Source organism: Pongo pygmaeus, chromosome 14 (genome assembly GCF_028885625.2).
Source record: "Pongo pygmaeus isolate AG05252 chromosome 14, NHGRI_mPonPyg2-v2.0_pri, whole genome shotgun sequence".
Lineage (NCBI taxonomy): Eukaryota > Metazoa > Chordata > Mammalia > Primates > Hominidae > Pongo > Pongo pygmaeus.
The window spans coordinates 110,369,743-110,394,598 of NC_072387.2; the positions used below are offsets into that span (position 1 = coordinate 110,369,743).

General features: G+C 43.8%; 1 protein-coding gene across 2 annotated transcripts in view; it reads left to right on the forward strand.

Moving 5' to 3' along the window:
- The window catches only part of PCCA (propionyl-CoA carboxylase subunit alpha), a 454,909-nt gene that overhangs the window by 355,284 nt on the left and 74,769 nt on the right, over window positions 1-24,856 (forward strand). For both annotated transcript variants that reach the window (XM_054445844.2, XM_054445846.2), the window contains exon 21: window positions 15,374-15,427. In XM_054445844.2, the coding sequence (XP_054301819.1) occupies window positions 15,374-15,427 (54 nt within the window). The remainder of the gene's footprint in view (window positions 1-15,373; window positions 15,428-24,856) is intronic.

Below are 24,856 nucleotides of genomic sequence, written 5' to 3' on the forward strand. Positions count from 1 at the left end.
CAGACACTCCTATAACAAAAGACAGGTTAACAAGAGAAAAGTATAAATGATTTATTTAATCAAAGTTTTATGTGACATGAGAGTCTTCAGAACAGAGATCCAAAGATACAAGGAAAGCTGTCCATTTTAATGCTTAGGTTTAATGAAGAATGGGCAGCCGTGTAAAACTGATGGGAAAAAGAATGTAAGTGAATGCTAGTAGGCTGAGAGGAACCCAGCAAGGCCTCTGTTCAGATCTTCCTGGCCTCTCTTGCACCATTTCTTCCTCCCAGGTATGGGGCAAGGCCCATCTGGGATGACGGTCTTCGGACCTGCTACTGTTGTAGAGAAGGGTAGGCCAGAGAATTTCTTTATGGGCAGCTCTTAGAAAGGCAGCGAGGGTTAGAGTCCTGTTTCTAGTTTCATAGTTGTCTTTGCGGGAGAGGAATTCTGATGTCTGTGACTTGTCTCAGGAGAGAATGAGGGGTGAGAGACAGGAGGGCAGAAGGTCAGAGAGACCTTAGTTCTGAGGTTACTTCTGAGGCCTTCACTTTGGGGTATCATTTTCTGAGCCTCAACAATACCCTTTTCTACTTCAGAGCTGCTATATTGGGTCTCTCAGAATTTGCAGTATGGGGTAAAGATGAGAAGAGCATGGCAGGAAGAACCAGGTTTTCTGGGGCAGAGGCAACCTGGCATTCAATCTCTTGGGGCATGGCAGATGTCCAAGGCTGGCAGGTAGCCCTGGGATACTTTAATGTGGATTTGGGGGAACTTCTCACCTGCAGAACACTTAATGCCTCCTGTCTTTTCCAGTTGCCTTTGGTCTCCTGAGCAACTACTGTGTTGACTCTGAATGTTCTCATTGGGCATGATCCCTCATAATGACCCCGCCTGCTTTTCTCCCGCACAATCCAACGTCTGGCCGCAAGAAATAGTAACAAGTCCTTGCCTCACCAAACCAACAAAGTACAAGCTTGTCTTCTTGGTCTGTCTCTAAGAATTCGCATGAATAAGTGATTCTCATGAAGTTGCTTTCACATAGCTTAAGGAGTTCAGCCTTAAATTCTAAGCTTAAGAATTCGACCTCCTCAAATTAATTTTCCTCTTTTATTCTTTTGAGGTGGGAGATGGACAGTCACTGGTCCCACAGCTTCCTAGCACGTTCTACCAGGTAGCCTTGGCTAGCATCTGACTTAAAGATGTATGGGTACTTGGCATCTACTTCATTTTGTTGCTGAACCCTTGTGATTCCACGAAAAGTAGTGCGTTCATCTGTTCTTATATTGCTATAAAGAAAAACCTGAGACTGCATAATTTATAAAGAAAACGGGTTTAAATGGCTCACGGTTCTGCCAGCTGTACGGAAAGTGTGGTGCCAGCATCTACTCGGCTTCTGGGGAGGGCGGCCTCAGGGAGCTTTCAATCATGGTGGAGGCAAAGCAGGAGGAGGAGCATCACATGGCAAGAGCAGGAATGAGGGAGAGAGAGAACGGGGAGGTGCCCCACTCTTTTAAACAACCAAGATTACCTTCATGACCCAAACACCTCCCACCAGGCCCTACCTGCCATGTTGAGAATCACATTTCAGCAAGAGATTTGGAGGGGACACACATCCAAACCATATTAAGGAGCATTTAACTTCTTTATCTGATTAGATGAGTAAGTAGTTGGGAAGGCAACTTACCTTTGCCTCAGGAATTAGCTCCCGATTCATCCAGTCCAATCACGTGTATTCATGTTTCTGGTTTTCATTGGTAAACTTCATAAGCTTAATATTACCCATTAAATTCCTTTAAAAGTAAGTTGTATTTTGGTGTATACTGTCACTGGTAGAGGGTCGTGACTGCAAGTTATCCAGGTTCTTGGCGTTTTGAACAAAGAATTGGACACATGTCCAGCAAAGCAAACAATGAAGCAACAACAGAACAAAAATGGGGATTTATTGAAAACAAAAGTACAGGCGGCCAGGTGTGGTGGCTCATGCCTGTAATCCCAGCACTTTGGGAGGCCGAGGTGGGTGGATCACCTGAGGTCAGGAGTTTGAAACCAGCTTGGTCAACATCGTGAAACCCCGTCTCTACTAAAAATACAAAATTAGCCTGGTGTGGTGGTGGATGCCTGTAATCCCAGCTGCTCGGGAGGCAGAGACAGGAGAATTGCTTGAACCCAGGAGGTGGAGGTCGCAGTGAGCCAAGATTGAGCCATTGCACTCCAGCTTGGGCAACAAGAGTGAAACTCTGTCTCAAATACAAAAAAAAAAAGAGAGAGAGAGAAAGAAAATGAAACTACACTCCACAGTGTGGGAGCGGGCCTGAGCAGCGGCTCAAGGGCCCGGATACAGAATCTTCTTGGTTCCAAATACTCGCTAGAAGTTTTCCATTGATTACTTTATACTCACCTCATGTAAATGAAGTGGTAGCCCGTATTCAGTCTGATTGGTTGCAGAAAGCAGCCAACCAGAGGCTGAAGTGAAGTTACAAACGTCACACTCCTATGCAAACATGTTGCAAGTTATACTCTTATGCAAATGAAGACTTGGCTGGCAATCAGTCTGATTGGTTGTGGACAGCAACCATTCAGAGACTGGAGTGAGGTTACAAAGTTGCAAAGACTGGACCCACAGTCAATCTGATTTTCTGATTTGTTATTGGATGGGAAATTGACTGTCCAGTTTCCCATCTGCCACACACAAAAGGTGGGGGGTTCGCAAAGGGAGTAGCCTCTGGTCCTTTTATTACTTAGGTGTGGAAAGCTAGGATTTTCCTTTCAATTTAGTTCTATGAAGTCTGGGTGAAACAGCCTTAGGTTCCCTGCCTCCAGACCCTATTCTCCTGCCTCAATACTATCATTGGAATAAAAAATTTCATAGGTTATTAACCTCTTTTAATTGATCTAAATCACCTGTTTCCTTTTGGATTTGACTTTTAATTCCCACTGCCCTGCTGACTTCTCGGCGCTTATAAATGCACAATAATTGGATGAATAGGTGTGGGTGGGTGAATGGGTAAGTGGACAGTCATTTTACATTATAGAATGTTTTACTGATTCTTTTCAGTTCCTGACCTCCCAACATTTGCGAAATCCATACTCCATTAGTGTGGCCGGTGGACCTCTCTTGATACAAAATAACCATGGTTTCTGTGAGAGCAAAAAGAAACAAGAGGGCTCCCAAGGACTTGCCCATAAAGGCACCTTGCTTACCAAGCATGGTTCTTTCCTGTTGGCCTCTGTTTGCTCTGGGTAGCACCTCGGCTGTTTTAGGCCCACAGTATCACCTACTGACAGGTGTAATAGCTATTGATAGTATCCATAGGTGTAGGAAAGGGTCTGCCTCCCACTATTCCTGGTTTTCTCTTTCTCAAAGGCTTGTGCATGCCCTGGGCTTTCTCACTGTCCGTTGCTGGGTGAGGTCATATCAGCTCTTACTCCCATAGAACCACCCACCTGCTTTAAGTACGCTGCCTTTCTGACTTCAAGAAAATCACACTCTCGGAAAAAGTCTAATCATTGTGGATAACTTTGAAGATGGAGCTAGTGATGTATTACCTGAGGGAGGAGGAAATCACATATTTTGAAATGATAAAGAACCAGGGGCATAAACATTGAAAACTCTTGAAAATAATTAAAAGTTCTCTTCAGAATTTTAAAGTCTTTTTCTATTAATTTCTCTAATAATTTAGCCAACTTTTCTTCAAATATCATCATTTAAGGAAAATGAAATAACTATTTTATATTTATTTGTTTGTTTTTTACCAGTGTTTCTATTTTCATTGTGTATTTTCACTGCAGAAGTAGTCAGTTGGTAATGACGTTTATTAAATAGCCTTATCTAATAGAAGCCTAACACAAGCCATATTTAAAATTTCTTTGTTTTAATTAATTAGCTTTTTGTTTTGTTTTGTGTTTGAGACGGAGTCTGTTGCCCAGGCTGGAGTTCAGTGGCACAATCTCAGTTCACTGCAACCTCCGCCTCCCAGGCTCAAGCAATTCTTCTGCCGCAGCCTCCCAAGTAGCTGCGACTACAGGCACCTGCCACCATGCCCAGTTAATTTTTTGTATTTTTAATAGAGAGGAGGTTTTACCATGTTCGCCAGGCTGGTATTGAACTCCTGACTTCAAGTTATCTGCCCGCCTCAGCCTCCCAAAGTGCTGCGATTACAGGCGTGAACCATTGTTCCCAACTGTCATTTAAAATTTCTTAGTAGTCATAGTAAAAAAGATGAAACAAGTGGAATTAATTTTACTAATACATTTTATTTAACCCAGTGTACCTGTGGAGACAAAAGTGATTCCATCTTAATTGCTAATCCACCATGTTGGTTTTTTTTCTCTTGAAGGCAAACCTTGTTGTTTTAATTTAATTTATTTTTTATTTTACTTTTTTTTTTTTTTTTAATGATAGGGTCTTGTTCTGTTGCCCAGGCTAGAGTGCAGTGGTGCAGTCATGGCTCACTGCAGCCTCAACCTCACATACTCAACTGATCCTCCTGCCTCTGCCTTCCGAGTAGGTGGGACTGCAGGCCTGTGCCACCACATGCAATTAATTTTGTTGATTTTTTGTAGAGATGAGGGCACACTATGTTGCCCAGAACTCCTGGACTCCAGTGATCATCCCGCCTCTGCCTCCCAAAGTGCTGGGATTATAGGCCTGAGCCACCACTCCCAGCAAAGCCATGTTGATTTCTCATTAGCCTCAGTCTCCTGAATGCCTCCTGATTCCGATTTTATTTACTGTTTTTAGTGTAAGAACAAAGCAGCCTTGATCTTACCACACAAATTATAGGCAGTGATGCACATAGCATTCTCACCTGTTCTGGAGGATGCCTTTAATTGCCTCTATAGAGCACGTACACCCTTTCCCTGTGGCATATAAGCTCTGGGTCTGGCCAGTAACAGTGCGGGATATACCTGTCTTGCAGCCGTCCGAGACCACGCTTCTGTCTGTAAGTTCCCCCAAGAAAACACCCTTTACCAACAAATTGGGTTTCTTTGCCTTATTCTTTGGTTTCTTGGCTCCTTCCGCATTTGGGGGCTGCTTTGCATTTATGGCCCTTTCACAGAATAATACCCAAAATGTTGTCATTTCAACATGAAAGACTTTTAAAAATTACTAATGTGATACCAGAAACAACATACACGTTGGCATTAATACAACAGTATCTCAAACAATGGAGCGGTCAGAGTGGAATGTAGTCCTACTGAAACAATGGAGTAGGGTTTAACAGAAAATTACACTGCTTCAGTTTTAAAATTAACATTAAATACAATTGAAAATTTAACTCCTCAGTCACACCAGTCATATTTCAAGTTCTCAGTAGCTACGTGTAGCTAGTGGTTACTGGGTTAGACCACTCACAGGCAAAAATTTTTGTAAACCAGAGTGTTTACAGATAGAGAAAACTCTACATAATGGTTTTTAAGGTATTCCCCCTTAATAACCACAGTTTTGGTTTTTATCTCTTAAAATTCGGAATAGATGAGTTGAATTTATTTTTAAACAGAAGTTGAATTTATCATCTAGCTGACAAACTTTTTAAATTTCCCATTAGAGGATTAAAAAAATTACAACTATTTTTAAAACGTGGAATGATTTCCTGCCTGTGGCATATAATTAAAGTGATGAAACAAACAGAAGATTCGCTGTGTCCTGGCCATGGTGAGCTCACTCTGTTTTCCTCACAAACCCCAGAACCTTTGTAGTGTGGAACCTGCTGGATGAATAGAAGTTTTTTATTTTATTTTATTTTTTTACTATGTCTGTATTCCTGTGAAGTAATTTTTTTGACCTTGAAAGAAGTTCTTCAATTTTGCTGTTCTCTATTTCTTACAGTGTAATTTGTGTACCGGGATTTAATGTATTGTTTGTCGTTAGCGTTTTACATACTAGATTTTCATTTTGCATAGTCACGTTGTTTGAACATTTGCAAGCAGAGCCGACTAACTGCTGTTGGCCTGTTTCTTTGTATGGCGTGATTTCTTCTATCCACCTGCTCACAGCAGGTTGCCTTCAGGCCTGAGGAGTAGCTAAATACTTTTGAAAATATCTTGAGATCCTGCTAAGGTCTAACAATTTCTGCATTTGTGTGATGTGAAGCTATTCATGCTGTACCTTTGAAGACTTTTTTCTTTCTATTTCTCATATTCTTGCTCAAATATTTTCAAGAGAAGATAAATTTATTATAAATAACAGTGCAGAGCTGATTGTAGCACCACTGCATTCTGTATTGAATAGGTCTTTGATATTCAGCTAAGTGGAACTAATTTTCTATGTTAAAGCAGACAAATTTGGAATAGTGTCACATGAATCTCATGTTATTTACTGAAGAATACCAGATTAAATGGATTACTTGTGAAATGACTAGAGTATTAAATTTTATATATATATATATATGAAAAACATGATAACTTAAAATGCCCAGTGGGCCTATGTAATATAAAATATTACACAAGCACATGAATATGATGAACGAGATGTTATTCTGTTTGCAGATTGTGAAACTATCTGTAGTATATATACAAATGCTTGTCCACACAGAATTTGAATCAATTTTAAAATTGTAACCTTAAATTTTGGTTTTGAAGAAAATAAATTGTTGATTTTCATATCTACTTGAGAGGAAGTTAAAATGTTATTTTCTTTTCAGTTTTTTTTTAGATTAAAATAGCTCCCACACCCTCCAAGAATAAACTTTAGTTTTAATCCTAATAACTGTTTATAGATAGTAAAATTAATATTTTAATTAGAAAAATAAAGCGGCAAACATTTTTGCCTGTACTTTGCTGGTACACAAATGAATTGGGAAGTAATTGTCTTATGTTTTTAGGCCTAAAATGTTTTACAGGTTTTAAAAATGTTCCCCCCACCCCCATCTCTTTGAAGTCATTATTACTTTGTACTTTACACATGTGATTTCTCTAGAATCATTGCATGTGACATGAAACTCTCAGGATATATAGGATATATAAATATATAACTTAGAATAAGTAGAGGTTGATACTTAGAATAAGTAGAGTAGGAAATGAAAGAGTAATTATTAACCATATCCTTTTTACATTCCTGACATATCAATACAGCTACACATCTTAGAAACAAGCTCACCAGTAGAACAGAAATAACTCTGTTGACGCTGCTTTAAAATATTTCAAGGCAGTTTAACAGCTGGGATGTATTTACAGCTATGGTATAAAATATTAATTTTGATGCAAGGCTACCTGCTTTTGTAATGTAGTCCTAGAAGCTTAGCAGTTTTCTTGGTTTTATAATTTGGAGTTGCTTTGAAAATTTAACCGAATGGGAAAATGTCTTTCTGAACTTCCCCTTCCCACACCCCCACACATACAAGCTTTTCTCCTCTTCTGTTAACTAGAAAATTATATTTTCGTTGCTGCCTGAGGAAGAGAATTTTGAATAGTATAAACACTGATTGTAGTAAATGTGGAAAATAATACAAACAGCTGCACTGGAGACCGATAAGACAAATCCCACAGTAATGGCCTTTAAAACATATTATCAAGTTGGAAATCAGTGAGGGGAAAAAGAAAACTATTACTATTTCTTCCTCTTACTGTTCAGTGACATTATTTTTAAAGGTGAAATTGCCTCTGATTTTATTATCCTAGGAAGGTATTTTTGGAACATTTGATTTATTGTTTTGCAAATGTTTTTGCCTTTGTGTGAATAACTTTGCTAATTTTGTATGAATTTGATTCTAACAAATGTTGAAATCATTTTGTTAACAAAATCTTCTGAAGTATTTTTTAAAGAAATAAAAAGGAATATATTTTGTAAACGTTGGAGCAGACTATCAAAATAAGAAAAGGAGAACATTTTTATCTGGCTTTGGAGTGCCATTTAAAATAGGAAAAGGGATGAAATATTTGGAGAAAATATTTTAATAAGCATCGATATGTTTCATCAAATAAAAGTCTTAATTTTTATGAAGAATTTTGCTATTAGCTTATCAAGTGGTCAGTTCATATTTGTTTTGGCATGCATTAGACTCATGATAGGCATTGAATACTTTTTTTGTGGATTCTAAAACTGAATTATCTTAATCCTAGGCTCTAGGAACAGTGTATCTTCCTCTTAGGGAAGATTGAAATAAATTCCAGTTTTGAGTGAAATTTTATTTCTGTTTTTCTTTACATCAATCTTTTTCTTTTTTTTTTGAGACGGAGTCTTTGCTCTGTCACTCAGGCTGTAGTGCAATGGCACTATCTTGGCTCACTGCCACCTCCGCCTCCCAGGTTCAAGCGATTCTCCTGCCTTAGCCTCCTGAGTGGCTGGGATTACAGGCACATGCCACCATGCCCGGCCAATTTTTGTATTTTTAGTAGAGGCAGGATTTCACCATGTTGGCCAGGCTGGTCTCAAACTCCTGGGCTCAAGTGATCTGCCTTCCTTGACCTCCCAAAGTGTTGGGATTACAGGCGTGAGCCACCACGCCCAGCCTGTCCTTCCTTCCTTCCTTCCTTCCTTTACAGACTGTGGGAGTGTGGTGAAAAAAAGGTGACAGTCATTATATATGTAATTGTGACCTGCTTTAAACTGAATGCAATGTTAAAGACAGCTTATTGGTACTTACACCTATGGTCACACATTCATTGATACAATTTGTTTTTAATGTGAAAATTTGTTTCCATTTTACATATTGCAAAATTACTTCTATTGGCCTGGGAATGAATCTAACCTTTGTAGTGTCAGCCAAAGGAATGATGATATTGTTTTGTTGTCTCCTACATAGAAGGGAACGCCCAGTATGGCCTAGGCAGTGTTCTAGACACTGCAGATAGAACAAGGAACAAGACTTATATTCCAGCAGGGGGAAGTAGATACTAAACATGTAAATACCTAAATAAGGTGATTTTAGTACTAAGAAGTTGGATGAAGACTATAAAATTGATAGAAAGTGACTAGAGAAGGCAGCTTTAGCAAGGACGGCTAGGAAGTCCTCTCCGAATAGCTAACACTGAGCCGAGACCTACGAAGAGGAGGGGGCAAACGTGCAGAAGTCTGGGGGAAGGAAGTCCCAGGTAGCAGAAGGGGCAAAGCAGAGGCTCTGAAACGGGACAAGCTTGTTTTGCGTGAAGGCCAGTTGGGGAGAGTGGAACGAGGAAGACAGAACCAGATCATCTAGGGGCCAAAGAACTGTTTTGTTTTGTGTTGTTTCTTTCTGTTCACGTTGTGGAGCGTTTGGAGGGTTTGGGTAGGAGAGTGATGTGATGTGATTTTTAAAATCACTGCAGACCCTGGGGTAGAGACAGAGAAATCATTGATTTGACCATTGCAGACCTCAGGTGAGAGGTACTGGTGGCTTAGACCAGGAGGCACTGCCTGTTTTTATGGGGCTCACAGCCTGAGTGGTTATTACATTTTTAAATAGTTGGGGGAAAAATTTAAGAATGTTTCATCCAGCCTGGGCAACATAATGAGACCTTGTCTCTACAAATAATTTTTTTAAAAATTGGCCGGGTACGTTGGCATGTGCCTGTGGGTCCAGCTGCTTGGGAGGTTGAGGTGGGAGAATCGCTGGCGTCCAGGTAGTTGCTGTGGAGAGCTGTGACCGTACCACTGCACTCCAGCCTGGGTGACAGCATGAGACACTGTCAAAAAAAAAAAAAAAAAAATCAGTAATGTTTCATGACCCATGAGAAGTATGATGTCACATTCAGATCTTATTGATGATAAGCAGTTAACTAGAACATAGCCACATTCATTCATTTTTGTCTACCGTCTATAGCTGCTTTTGCAGTTTTTGTCATATGAAGCTGAATGCACAGACTTTCTTGCCACGCAGCAGTTCAATGGATTATTGTGATTTTTTTTTTTTTTTAAATCTCAGGACCAAGAGTAAAATTTTTCATGCACAGTTGCAGGTAGCCAAAATACTTTTTATATTCCTGTGCCTTAGATTCCTCATCTGTAGAGCAAAATTGAGATCGTCTTTCAGGTCTGTTTGCTCTCTCCATCCTAAGGTCCTAGGTCTGAATCAGACTTAGTTCTTCTGTTGTGGCTGCTTAGCACATCAGGCTCCTACCTGGATGATTGTAGCGGTGTTTTACTCGGCCTCCTAGCTTCGTCCTTCCCCATTCTGTGTATCTTCAGCATGACCCAGACCACCGTCTTTCTAAAACATGAGCATGTCACACTCCAGTTCTTAAGTGTAAGAACTTTGTCAGGTATGAGCTCTCTCTGTACAAGATCTGACCTGGGTTTATAATTCCTTTCTGGTTTCCTTTCTTGCCACTTCCACCTTCATCCAACCCTATCTGGCCACACTGAACTGCTTAACATTCCCTAAACTTGCCATGCCATCATGCCATCTCTTAATCTGAAATTTTTGTTAACTGTCTCATCAGCCCACAATTTTTTTTTTTTTTTTTTTTTTTGAGACGGAGTCTCACTCTGTCTCCCAGGCTGGAGTGCAGTGGTGCAATCTTGGCTTACTGCAACCTCCGCCTCCCGGGTTCAAGCGATTCTCCTGCCTCAGCCTCTTGAGTAGCTCGGATTACAGGTTCCACCACCACGCCCAGCTAATTTTTGTATTTTTAGAAGAGACAGGATTTCACCATGTTGGCCAGGTTTTGAACAACTTTTTTTTTTTTTTTTTTTGAGACGGAGTCTCGCCCTATCACCCAGGCTGGAGTGCAGTGATGCAATCTTGGCTCACTGCAAGTTCCGCCTCCCGGGTACACGCCATTCTCCTGCCTCAGCCTCCCGAGTAGCTGGGACTACAGGCGCCCGCCACCATGCCCAGCTAATTTTTGTATTTTTAGTAGAAATGGGGTTTCACCATGTTAGCCAGGATGGTGTCCATCTCCTGATCTGGTGATCCACCCACCTTGGCCTCCCAAAGTGCTGGGATTACAGGCATGAGCCACTGCACCCGGTGGTTTTGAACTTCTGACCTCAAGCAATCTGCCCACCTCGGTCTCCCAAAGTGCTGGGATTATAGGTGTGAGCCACTGTTCCCAGCTGTTTCTCAGTTTTCTTTTGGAGAATTCCTGCTCATTTTTAAAATTTGTAATTTGGTTTTTAATTGATAAATTAAAGTTGCATATATTTGTCATGCTGTCTTAGTAGTGTCTTTTGTGTTGCTACAAAGGAATACCCGAGACGGGATAATTTATAAAGAGAAAAAGTTTATTTGGCTCGTGATTCTGATGTCTGGAAAAGTTCAGGATTAGGCATCTGATGAGGACCTCAGGCTGCTTTTATTCATGGTAGAAGGCAAAGGGGAGCTGATGTGTGTGGAGCTCACAGAGTGAGAGAGAAGGGAGGGAGGTGCCAGGCTCTTTTTAACAACCAACTTTGTCAGGAACTAAGAGCGAGAACTCGCCCTCAAAGAGGGCATTAATCTATTCATGAGGGATCCTTCGCAATGATCCACACACCCCCATTAGGCCCCACCTCCAACACTGGGAATCACATTTCAACATGAGGTTTGGAGGAGACAAACTTTCAAACTTTAGCACATGTACAACATGTTTTGAAGTACACACTTCAAACAGTGAATACACTGTGGAATGGCTAAATTGAGCTAATTAACATATATGTATTACCTCACATACTTATTCTATATGTGAGGTACACTTAAATATACTCAGAAAATTTCAGGAATATATTAATAATACGTCATCATTAACTGTAGTTACTATATTGTATAATAGCTTTCTTGTACCTATTTCTCCTTTATAACTGAAATTTTGTGGGTTTTGATTAATATTTCCCCAACTCCCCCTCCCCAACCCCCATTCTGTTTTCTACTCTATGAGTTTGATGTTTTTAGACTCTTCATGTAAGTGAGGTCATATGATATGTCTTTCTGTATGTACCTGGCTTATTTTACTTAACATAATGTCTTCCGGGTTCACCCATGTTGTTGCAAATGGCAGGATTTTCTTTTTTAAGTCTAAATAATATTCCATTGTGCATATGTATCACATTCTCTGTATCTGTTGGTCCATGGATGGACACTTAGGTTGATTCCCTATCTTGGCCATCATGAATAGTGCTGCAATAAACATGGGGATGCTGATATCTCCTTGACGTAACTGATTTCTTTCCTTTGGATATATATATGCAGTAGTGGGATTGTTGGATCATATGGTAGTTCTATTTTTAATGTTTTGAGAAACCTCCATACTGTTTTCCATAATGGCTGACTCTTGTTCGTGTTTTGTTTTTTTTTCTTTTCTTTTCCTTGTTTTTTTGAAACAGAGTTGCGCCGTGGCACCCAGGCTGGAGTGCGTTGGCACGGTCGGCTCACTGCAACCTCCAACTCCCAGGTTCAAGTGATTCTCCTGCCTTGGGCTCCCAAGTAGCTGGAACTACAGGCACCCGCCACCATGCCCTGCTAATTTTTATATTTTTAGTAGAGCCACCGTGTTGGTCAGGCTGGTCTCAAACTCCTGACCTCAAATGATCCACCCACCTTAGTGTCCCGAAGTGCTGGGATTACAGGCATGAGCCACCGCACCCTGCCCCTGTTTGTTTTTAAATATCCAGCTTTAATGTCTGTCTTAACCTATCTAATGTCTTCCTTATTAACCTTTCTGCTCATTTAGTCGGTCCATCCTCTTATCCCATAATACTTTGTACATTTTGTACTATGCGTTTATCGTATTGAATTATACTTATTTTTCCAATAATTCTGCTGTCTTTTCCTTAGTCTCCTGGAAGGTAGGTCTTAATTCAGCCAGCAGTGCCCAACACAGTTGAGAGATAGATGGATGACCAACGTAGAAGTGCCCGTGTCAAAACCTAGGAATCAACCCTCCGTTCTTAATTGAGTCTCCCTAAGACACAGGAAAGGAGTCTATTTTATTCCATTTTGTTTTCTGTCTTTTTTTGCCTTTTTTAAGTTCAACATGTGCATATAAAAGAATAGGAAAAACCGATAAGTGAAAACGAGAGTCAACTAATATTTTTGCCTAGAAATAAGTTTTATGTGCACTAATTCTAGAATTTTTCTATAATATAATTTTTACAAGGCTTATTCTGAACATATTGTTTTGTTCTTGCCCTTAGAAATGTCTTTAAACTTTTTAAATGGCAGGCTGGATATATACCACAATTTACTTAGCCGGTGTCTTTCCCAGTCATTTACATTGCTTGCCATTGTTCAGTGCTATAAACTACACTGTGATATTTGTTCAGCTTTATTTTTCTGCCTATCCTTATATTTTTTCCTCAGGATAAATTCTTAGAAGTAAAATGGGTTGACTGGGCGCGGTGGCTCACACCTGTAATCCCAGCGCTTTGGGAGGCTGAGGGGGGTGGGTTACGAGGTCAGGAGTTCGAGACCAGCCTGGCCAACATGGCAAAACCCCATCTCTACTAAAAATACAAAAAATTAGCCTGGCATGGTGGGAGATGCCTATAGTCCCAGCTACTTGGGAGGCTGAGACCGGAGAAACGCTTGAACCCAGGAGGCAGAGGTTGCAGTGAGCCGAGATCGTGCCACTGCACTCCAGCCTGGGCAACAGACTGAGACATTGTCTCAAAAAAAAAAAAAAAAAAAAAAGATGTGAAATGGGTTGGTTGGGCATGGTGGCTCATACCTGTAATCCCAGCAGTTTTGGGAGCTGAGGCCAGGAGTTCGAGACCAGCCTGGACAAAATGGTGAAACCCCGTCTCTACTAAAAATACAAAAATCAGGCAGATGTGGTGGCAGGTGCCTGTAATCCCAGCTACTCAGGAAGCTGAGGCAGGAGAAACACTTGAACCTTGGAGGCAGAGGTTGCTGTGAGCCGACATTGTGCCATTGCACTCCAGCCTGGGTGACAAGAACGAAACTCTGTCTCCAAAAAAAAAAAAAAAAAAAAAAAAAGTGACATGGGTCAAAATGCTCCCATACTGATTTCTTTTCTACTCTATACCACACTGCCTTGAGTATGCTATCTAGATGACCGTTGTGTCAATTCACTTGGCAATATTTGCAGGTAGGGGAAAACATTTTGCATTAAACCACTGTCTTTCTTATTGATCTAACCTCCCTCCGTCAAGGAACTGAGGACTCAGCTTGATTTCTAGAGGTTCACTCTGGGTTCTGTTACTTCTGTGATCATAGAGATCAGAGTTGGTAAACCTCCAGTTGTGTAAAAAGGAATGAAATTAGGATACATCTGTATCCTAATGCTCATGGCATGTAGTTGAGTGAAAGCCACTAATACTGTACATCTGGGAACTTAAAAAAATGGTGTTGGCTTAGTTAGAAGTGCTTTATTTGTGTGTGTAGTCTTTGAAGTCACTGAGCCCTCTCTGATTAGCCAGAAGAGGAAGAATTCTGAGGAATACGTTAGGATCAAATAGAGCAAGTTTTTTTGTTTTTGTTTTTGTTTTTGTTTTTTGAGATGGAGTCTCGCTGTGTCACCCAGGCTGGAGTGCAGTGGCACGATCTTGGCTCACCACAACCTCATCTCCGCCCCCTGGGTCCAAGCAATTCTTCTGCCTCGGCCTCCCGAGTAGCTGGGACTACAGGCATGCACCACCACGCCTGGCTAATTTTCATGTTTTTAGTAAAGACGGGGTTTCACCATATTGGCCAGGCTGGTCTCGAGTTCCTGACCTCGTGATCCGCCTGCCTCAGCCTCCTAGAGTGCTGGAATTACAGGCATGAGCCACCGTGCCTGGCCCAATAGACCAGTTTTGTAGGTGAGAATTATCTCACAGTGTAGTCAGCTTTCAGTGTACTAGTCACCCATTTTTAGTAACAGTAGTATTTACTTTTAACTAAAATTTTAACAGTCATAGTATTTACTTTTAATTAAAATTCAAACAAGATATATGCAAGTGATATATTTGCTGTAAACAAATTTTATTTATAAATAAATGAATGATAAAGAGGTTCTTTCTTTCACTACTCTCTGGACATAGAATTGCATTGTTTTAAACAAATGCTAATTCATTTTCTGTAACTATTTTATTGAGATATAATTCACACACCATACAATTCACCCATTTAAAGTTACCGTTTAGTGGTTTGTAGTCAATTCACAGGGTTGTTCCACCATCACCACAGTCAATTTTAGACCATGTTTATACCCTTGAGAAACCCCACACCAATTAGCAGTCATCTCCATGTCCTCCCAGCCTTCCTCTTGGAGGCATCTACCAATCTACCTTCCATCTCCATGGATTTTACTATTCTGGACATCTCTTATTAAGTGGAATCATATAATGCATGATCCTTTGTGACCGACTTCTATTGTAGCGTGTATCAATACTTCATTCCTTTTTATGGCCAAATAATATTCCACTGTATGGCTATACTATATTTTGTTTACCCATCCATCAGTTGATGGACATTTGGGTTTTTTGGCTATCGTGAACATTACGTACAAGCTGTGTGGATATGAGTTCATTTTATATCTCTTGTTTGTTTTTTAGTGTCTTTCTCGAGAAGCAGGTGGAAACATGAGCATTCAGTTTCTCGGTACAGTGGTAAGTATGAAATCATTCTTTACTCTGTTAATTTACAGAGAAAAAACGTGTTCAACTAGTTGTAGCTCATGTGTTTGAACTTGGCTTCATTACTGCTGGATATTTAAATTACCTCTACTTTTTTGCCTTTACAAATGATATTCTAGGGAACAACTTCATATATTTCACTTTATTTTAGTGTTTGGAATTATTATCTTTTTTGAGACAGAGTCTCACTGTGTTGCCCAGGCTGGAGTATAGTGGCGCAATCTCAGCTCACTGCAACCTCCGCCTCCCGGGTTCAAGCGATTGTCGTGCCTCAGCCACCCAAAGAGCTGGGATGACAGGTGCCTGCCACCATGCTCGGCTAATTTTTGTGTGTTTTTTTCTAAAGATGAGGTTTCACCGTGTTGGCCAGGCTGGCCTTGAACTCCTGGCCTCAAGTGATCCATCCACCTCGGCCTGCCAAAGTGTGGGATTATAGGTGTGAGCCACCATGCCCGGCCTGGAATTATTTTCAAATGGGGATAAGATATTTTTAAACATGTATGATACATTTCCTCCCAAATAGAATCAAAGTCATAGATAGTTTTATGGCTTATTACACATGTTGCCAATTACTTTATGTCTCTTTAGAACACCACCCATCATATATTAGAACACAACTTCGTACTGTCACCTAGTGTGAGTTATAATTTTCAAGATTAGTAAACTTGATCTGCTGAAGAGGTTCAATTTATTATTACTATTTTACTTATAAGTTTATAATTAGTATTAGTTACTATTATTTTCAAACTAATTTGTTTAAAAAGGTACCTTATTTGCCTTATTTGGCCTGGCGCGGTGGCTCACGCCTGTAATCCCAGCACTTTGGGAGGCTGAGGCAGGTGGATTACAAGGTCAGGAGTTTGAGACCAGTCTGACCAACATGGTGAAACCCCGTCTCTACTAAAAATACAAAAATTAGCCAGGCGTGATGGTGGGCGCCTATAATCCCAGCTAATCAGGAGGCTGAGGCAGGAGAATTGCCTGAACTGAGGAGGCAGAGGTTGCAGTGAGCCAAGATCGTACCACTGCACTCCAGCCTGTGTGACAGAGTGAGACCCCATCTCAAAAAAAAAAAAAGTACCTTTTTTAAATTTTCATTTTTCTGTTTATTGCTATTGTATTTGAATATTTCTCCATGTATTCATTCACCAGATATCATTTCTAATCTGTGAAATGTCTGTTCATGTCCTTTGGATACCTCGTTCAGGATATGGATTCATATTGGCATTTCAGATAACTCTGGAGTTTATTGAGAATATCAGAGGTATTCTGCAGGAATATCAAGAGGTATTTCATGCAAGAGAGCTTGCGTGGAAAAGGGTTTTGCAGCCATTGAGATAGGAAGGATGTTAATAAAATGTGTGTTTACTGAATGCTTTATTGTTTATAGAGATGTATATATAATTTATGTATATAAAGTATATGTATAGGTACTTGGTCAATGTAACCTAAATTTTAAGTATTGGAACGAAGTTTTGTGATTATTCTTGTTTTTCTGATTAGTAAGGTAATACATGCTTATTGTAAAAAATTTTAAATGCAATTCAAATGTATGTCATAAGATGTTGCATTAGTCAAGATTCCCCAGAGAAACGGAATCAACAAGGTGTGTGCGTATGTGTAGGGAGAAAGAGAAAGATAGATCTAAGGAATTGGCTCAAGCAATTGTGGAGGCTTGACAAGACTAAAATCTGCAAGGTAGATGAGATGAGCAGGCTGGAGACCCAGGGGAGCGTTGCAGTTCAAGTCCAAAGACAGTCCACTGGCTGAAGCCCTCCTTGCTTGGGGAGGTCTGTCTTTTTCTCTTAAGGCCTTTGATGGGTTGGATGAGGCCCACCCACTATGGAGGGTGATCTGCTAAACTCTAAGTCTACTGATTTCAGTGTTCATCTCATCTAAAAATATCTTCAATGGTTCATCTCAGTGTTTGACCTAACATCTGGGTACCATGGCCTCATCAGGCTGACATAAAATTAACCATCACAGAAGTATATATCCTGTCCCTAGAGGTTTTTTAAGTTATTAGCAATAGATAATTCTTCCAGAAAGTTATGCATCTTTTTATGCAATAATAGATCTTGGACACCTTTCTGTGTCAGTCCATAAGATCGACCTCAGTCCTCTTAAGGGCCACACAGAGCTGCATTACGTGGATGGAGAGGACTGCTTTCACTCCTCGGTGCTTGTGCTGGGAAGTCCACTCATGCTGTCTCTCCTACTTAGCATCTCTACTGGGTTTCTAATCATTTTCTCAAACTTCACATATCGAAAACTGAGCTCGAAAAGTTTCTCCCTCAGTTTTTCCTCTCTCAGAAAATGGCAACTTGAACTAATCCTTAATTACTTTCTCTCCTCTTCCTCTCTCTCCTCTTCCTCTCCTCTCTCTCTCCTCTTCCTCTCCTCTCTCTCTCCTCTTCCTCTCCTCTCTCTCTCCTCTTCCTCTCCTCTCTCTCTCCTCTTCCTCTCCTCTCTCTCTCCTCTTCCTCTCCTCTCTCTCCCCCCTCTTCCTCTCCCCCCTCTTCCTCTCCCCCCTCTTCCTCTCCCCCCTCTTCCTCTCCCCCCCCTTCCTCTCCCCCCCTTCCTCTCCCCCCCCTTCCTCTCCCCCCCTTCCTCTCCCCCCCTTCCTCTCCCCCCCCTTCCTCTCCCCCCCCTTCCTCTCCCCCCCCTCTTCCTCTCCCCCCCCTCTTCCTCTCCCCCCCCTCTTCCTCTCCCCCCCCTCTTCCTCTCCCCCCCTCTTCCTCTCCCCCCCTCTTCCTCTCCCCCCCTCTTCCTCTCCCCCCCTCTTCCTCTCCCCCCCTCTTCCTCTCCCCCCCTCTTCCTCTCCCCCCCCTTCCTCTCCCCCCCCTTCCTCTCCCCCCCTTCCTCTCCCCCCCCTTCCTCTCCCCCCCTTCCTCTCCCCCCCTTCCTCTCCCCCCCCTTCCTCTCCCCCCCCTTCCTCTCCCCCCCCTTCCTCTCCCCCCTCTCTTCCTCTCCCCCCTCTCTTCCTCTCCCCCCTCTCTTCCTCTCCCCCCTCTCTTCCTCTCCCCCCTCTCTTCCTCTCCCCCCTCTCTTCCTCTCCCCCCTCTCTTCCTCTCCCCCCTCTCTTCCTCTCCCCCCCCTCTTCCTCTCCCCCCCCTCTTCCTCTCCCCCCCCTCTTCCTCTCCCCCCCTCTTCCTCTCCCCCCCCTCTTCCTCTCCCCCCCCTCTTCCTCTCCCCCCCTCTTCCTCTCCCCCCCCTCTTCCTCTCCCCCCCCCTTCCTCTCCCCCCCCTTCCTCTCCCCCCCCTTCCTCTCCCCCCCCTTCCTCTCCCCCCCCTTCCTCTCCCCCCCCTTCCTCTCCCCCCCCCTTCCTCTCCCCCCCTTCCTCTCCCCCCCTTCCTCTCCCCCCCCCTTCCTCTCCCCCCCCTTCCTCTCCCCCCCCTTCCTCTCCCCCCCCTTCCTCTCCCCCCCTCTTCCTCTCCCCCCCTCTTCCTCTCCCCCCCTCTTCCTCTCCCCCCCTCTTCCTCTCCCCCCCCTTCCTCTCCCCCCCCTTCCTCTCCCCCCCCTTCCTCTCCCCCCCCTTCCTCTCCCCTCTCTCTCTCCTCTCCCCTCTCTCTCTCCTCTCCCCTCTCTCTCTCCTCTTCCCCTCTCTCTCTCCTCTTCCCCTCTCTCTCTCCTCTTCCCCTCTCTCTCTCCTCTTCCCCTCTCTCTCACTTCCCCCCTCTCTCTCTCACTTCCCCCCTCTCTCTCCCACTTCCCCCCTCTCTCTCCCACTTCCCCCCTCTCTCTCCCACTTCCCCCCTCTCTCTCCCACTTCCCCCCTCTCTCTCCCACTTCCCCCCTCTCTCTCCCACTTCCCCCCTCTCTCTCCCCCTTCCCCCCTCTCTCTCCCCCTTCCCCCCTCTCTCTCCCCCTTCCCCCCTCTCTCTCCCCCTTCCCCCCTCTCTCTCCCCCTTCCCCCCTCTCTCTCCCCCTTCCCCCCTCTCTCTCCCCCTTCCCCCCTCTCTCTCCCCCTTCCCCCCTCTCTCTCCCCCTTCCCCCCTCTCTCTCCCCCTTCCCCCCTCTCTCTCCCCCTTCCCCCCTCTCTCTCCCCCTTCCCCCCTCTCTCTCCCCCTTCCCCCCTCTCTCTCCCCCTTCCCCCCTCTCTCTCCCCCTTCCCCCCTCTCTCTCCCCCTTCCCCCCTCTCTCTCCCCCTTCCCCCCTCTCTCTCCCCCTTCCCCCCTCTCTCTCCCCCTTCCCCCCTCTCTCTCCCCCTTCCCCTCTCTCTCTCCCCCTTCCCCTCTCTCTCTCCCCCTTCCCCTCTCTCTCTCCCCCTTCCCCTCTCTCTCTCCCCCTTCCCCTCTCTCTCTCCCCCTTTCCCTCTCTCTCTCCCCCTTCCTCTCTCTCCTCTTTTCCTCTCTCTCTCCCCTCTCTCTCTCTCTCTCCTCTTCCCCTCTTTCTCTCCTCTTCCCCTCCCTCCTCTTCCTCTCTCTCTCTCCTCTTCCTCTCTCTGTCCTCTTCCTGTCTCTCTCTCTCCTCTTCATCTCTCTCTCTCCTCTTCTCTCTGTCTCCTCTTCCTCTCTGTCTCCTCTTCCTCTCTGTCTCCTCTTCCTCTCTCTCTCACTTCCCCTCTCTCTCTCACTTCCCCTCTCTCTCTCACTTCCCCTCTCTCTCTCACTTCCCCTCTCTCTCTCACTTCCCCTCTCTCTCTCACTTCCCCTCTCTCTCTCACTTCCCCTCTCTCTCTCACTTCCCCTCTCTCTCTCACTTCCCCTCTCTCTCTCACTTCCCCTCTCTCTCCCTTCCCCTCTCTCTCTCCCTTCCCCTCTCTCTCTCCCTTCCCCTCTCTCTCTCCCTTCCCCTCTCTCTCTCCCTTCCCCTCTCTCTCTCCCTTCCCCTCTCTCTCTCCCTTCCCCTCTCTCTCCCTTCCCCTCTCTCTCCCTTCCCCTCTCTCTCTCCCTTCCCCTCTCTCTCTCCCTTCCCCTCTCTCTCCCTTCCCCTCTCTCTCCCTTCCCCTCTCTCTCCTCTGCCTCCCTCTCTCTCCTCTGCCTCCCTCTCTCTCCTCTGCCTCCCTCTCTCTCCTCTGCCTCCCTCTCTCTCCTCTGCCTCCCTCTCTCTCCTCTGCCTCCCTCTCTCTCCTCTGCCTCCCTCTCTCTCCTCTGCCTCCCTCTCTCTCCTCTGCCTCCCTCTCTCTCCTCTGCCTCCCTCTCTCTCCTCTGCCTCCCTCTCTCTCCTCTGCCTCCCTCTCTCTCCTCTGCCTCCCTCTCTCTCCTCTGCCTCCCTCTCTCTCCTCTGCCTCCCTCTCTCTCCTCTGCCTCCCTCTCTCTCCTCTGCCTCCCTCTCTCTCCTCTGCCTCCCTCTCTCTCCTCTGCCTCCCTCTCTCTCCTCTGCCTCCCTCTCTCTCCCCTCTTCCTGTCTGTCTCTCCCCTCTTCCTGTCTGTCTCTCTCCTCTTCCTGTCTGTCTCTCTCCTCTTCCTGTCTGTCTCTCTCCTCTTCCTGTCTGTCTCTCTCCTCTTCCTGTCTGTCTCTCTCCTCTTCCTGTCTGTCTCTCTCCTCTTCCTGTCTGTCTCTCTCCTCTTCCTCTCTCTCTCTCCTCTTCCTCTCTCTCTCCTCTTCCTCTCTCTCTCTCCTCTTCCTCTCTCTCTCCTCTTCCTCTCTCTCTCTCCTCCTCCTGCCCCTCTCTCCTCCTCTCTCTCTGTCTTCTTCCTCTCTCTCTCCTCTCCCTCTCTTTCCTCTCCCTCTCTCCTCTTCCTCCTCTTCCTCTCACTCTCTCCTCTTCCTCTTCTTCCTCTCCCTCTCCTCCTCCTCTTCTTCCTCTGCATTTCTCCCCTTTCTTCCTCTCTCTCCTTCTCTTTTTTCTTTCTCCGCTTTTTCTTTTCTCTCTCTCTCTCTCTCCTTTTCTCTTTTCCCCATCTGTCTCTCCCTGTCTCCCTCTCCCCTGTCTCTGTCTGTGTGTCCCCACACCCCCCACTCCTGGCCCTGTCTTTTGCCATCTCTTGTCTGGAGGATGGCAGTAGCTGGCGTCCACCTCATTCCCATGCTACTCCCTAGTCCATCACTAATAGAAGCAGGAAAAGGAGTCCTTTGAAAACATCCCTCGGTTGGCCTTGTTTCTCTTCTTCAGACCTGCTGGGCACATGCCTTAGGGTCTCTGCCCTTGTTTTTCTTCTGCTAAGAACATCTGCCCCTAGATGTCTGCTCAGGGGTTTCCTCACTTTCTTCTGGTCTATACTCAGTAGACTCCTTCTCAAGGAAGCCTTCCCTGGTCACACCACTTAAAATTTTGGTCACTGTTTCCAACATTTTATTCCCCCTTGCCTACTTTTTTTTTCTTTTTTTCATTAGCAGTTACCACTGCTTGACATACTGCAATTTTCCTTTTTTGATGTATTTGTTGTCTGTCTTCCTCACCTGAAAGTAATAAGCTCCTTGAGTGCAGGGTGATTTGTCTGTTCTGCTCAGCGTGCTCTGCCCAGTGCCCTGAACAAGGCCTGGCTTCGAGGAGGTATTCAGTCAGGGTTGGGCAAATGAATGACCAAAATTGGCCAGTGTAGGACCTGAGTGTTAGATTTGAGAAGAAAGCTAAAGAAAGGAAATACAAGCCTGGCTCGGTGGCTCATGCCTATAAACTCAGCCCTTTGGGAGGCTGAGGTGGGAGGATCACTTGAGCCCAGGAGTTCAAGACCAGCCAGGGAAACAAAGGGAGGACCCCATCCTTACAAAAAATTAGCTGGGTGTGGTGGTGCATGTCTGTGGTCCCAGCTACTCAGGAACATCACTTGAGCCCAGGGAGGTTGAGGCTACAGCGAGCCATGATCACACCACTGCACTCCAGCCTGGGTGAGAGTGAGACCCTGTACCCTGTCTCAAAGAAAAAAGCAAATATGAAAACAAATGGAGGCCAGGCATGGTGGCTCACACCTGTAATCCCAGTGCTTTGGGAGGCTGAGGTGGGAGGATCACCTGGGTCAGGAGTTCAAGACTAGCCTGGCCAACATGGTGAAACCCTGTCTACTAAAAATACAAAAATTAGCCAGGCATGGTGGCAGGAGCCTGCGATCCCAGCTACTCCAGGAGGCTGAGGCAGGAGAATCGCTTGAATCTGGGAGGTGGAGGTTGTAGTGAGCTGACGTTGCAACCACTGCACTCTAGTTTTTTTTTTTTTTTTTTTTTAAAAGAAGAAACAAATGGAGAAAAAGAAAGTGCAGGGAGCTTTTTGGGACTGTGGAGCTGAACTAAGCTGTCTTCCATGGATAAGGAAACTGTATCTTAGAAAAGGTCACTTGACTTCCCCAAGGTTTCACGTCTGGCTGGTGTGTAGAGCACTGAAGGGTATACAGATTTCCTGGCTGTCAGTTCAGGGCCTGTTCCATCAGCAGGTGCCCTTCAATTTCACTCCCTTTCATCCACTTCAGGCACCCAAAACATGCTAGCATAAAAAAACACAAGAAACAAAAACACACCACATGTACGCACCGCTACCTAAATGGACAACAAAAGTCACCGGAAAAAAGGAAAAAAAGAATGTCTTTTTGTTTTGTTTTGTTTTGTTTTTGTTTTTGGAGACAGAGTCTCACTCAGTCGCCCAGGCTGGAGTGCAGTGGCGTGATCTCAATCTTGGTTCACTGCAAGCTCCGCCTCCTGGGTTCACGCCATTCTCCTGCCTCAGCCTCCTGCGTAGCTGGGACCACAGGTGCCAGCCACTACACCCGGCTAATTTTTTTGTATTTTTAGTAGGGACGGGGTTTCACTGTGTTAGCCGGGATGGTCTCGATCTCCTGACCTCATGATCCACCAGCCTCAGCTTCCCAAAGTGCTGGGATTACAGGCGTGAGCCACCGCACTCAGCCAAAAAAAAGAATTTCATGTAGCTGACACTTTCCTCTGCCCCTAATAAATCATAGATTCCTTGCCAGTGAGTTCTAAAGAGGCTGTGTCCACTCTGTTTATACAGTTTATACCTAGGAGGAATGTCAGTTTCAGGTACAATTTCTAGAGTAATTTCTAATTACTGTAAAATTCACAGTACAGCACAGCAGTTTGGATGGCCAATGTGTTTTGTTTTAGTGAATTTTTCTGTGTGTGTTATTAGCAATAGTAGATCAGTCTGAAAGAGGGAAAGAAATAGTTTGAAGATAGTAGTGGTCCTGTTACAACAAATACAGATTGATTCCTAGCTAGCATATGTTGCTTCAGTCAAAGATGTCTAAAGCAAATATAGTTTCCAAGTCACACAGGTCAGGAATAGCAGCATGTCCCATGGCAAAGGTGATGCTTTCCAGGTATAGATTTGTCTTTGTGAGAATCCTTGTAGAATTTTCTATATAAGTTTGTTTTTGTCAATATTGATAAACATGATCTTCAATGTTCAAAGGAGAGTTCAATTTTAGACTAAGAGAAGTACTTCTATTGTGTAAATAAGGTTCAAAAATAAGGTTACTGTTTCAACTTAGAGAAAATACAAACTTAAAAATAATTCATTTCATTTTTTACTCACTCTGAACTTTAAAAAAAAAAGCCAGTTTGTGATTTTCATTTTCAATAAAACAAATCTCATTACTTAAAAAAAAAAGCTTGTATTAGATATTATATATATGAAATATACTTTACGTTCTTATACAAGTATGTAAAATAACATTTATAAAACATTTATAAAGAATGATGATACAGCAGATTTGCATACCTAAATGTTAGACTTGAAAAGAAAACTAAAGACAGGAAATATAGGCCTGGCTTGGTGACTCATGCCTATAAACCCAGCACTTTGGGAGGCTGAGGTGGGAGGATCAAATACATCAAATACATCAAAAAAGTAAAATATGCAGTATGTCAAGCAGTGGTAACTGCTAATGAAAAAAAGTAAATAAAGTGGGGAAGGGGTGGAATAAAATGTTGGAAAGAGTGACCAAAATTGTAAGTGGTGTGACCAGGGAAGCCTTCTTTGAGAAGGAGGCTACTAGCCTGAAGAGTTTTTAAAAACGTAACCATTAGTTTGGAAGGTCTCTGTGTTACTCCCATTCTGTCACTCATTCTCTCCCTGCACAAGGAACTAACATCTTCCCGACTTGTATTTATCATTCTTTGCTTTTCTTTATAATTTTCCCACATTTATATCCCTAAGTGATATACATTTTTGTTTTACATGTTTTTAAACTTGATATACATAGAATTATATTCTGGAATCATCTGTGACTTGGTTATTTTGCTCTGTGTTTGTGAGACTCGTGTGTTGCGTGGAGGTGTAATTCATTTATGCTCAGCAATGTAGGATGCTGTGGTGTTGATAAACTAGCCTGCTACTCATGGATAATTGGGTAGTTTCCAGTGTTTTGTGCTGTAATTCTCACTGCTACCCGAAGCAGTTTGGTACATGGGTATATGTGTACTGATGGCACATATGCAATCGTTTATTTCTTTTTTTTTTTTTTTTTTTTTGAGACAGAGTCTCCCTCCGTCACCCAGGCTGG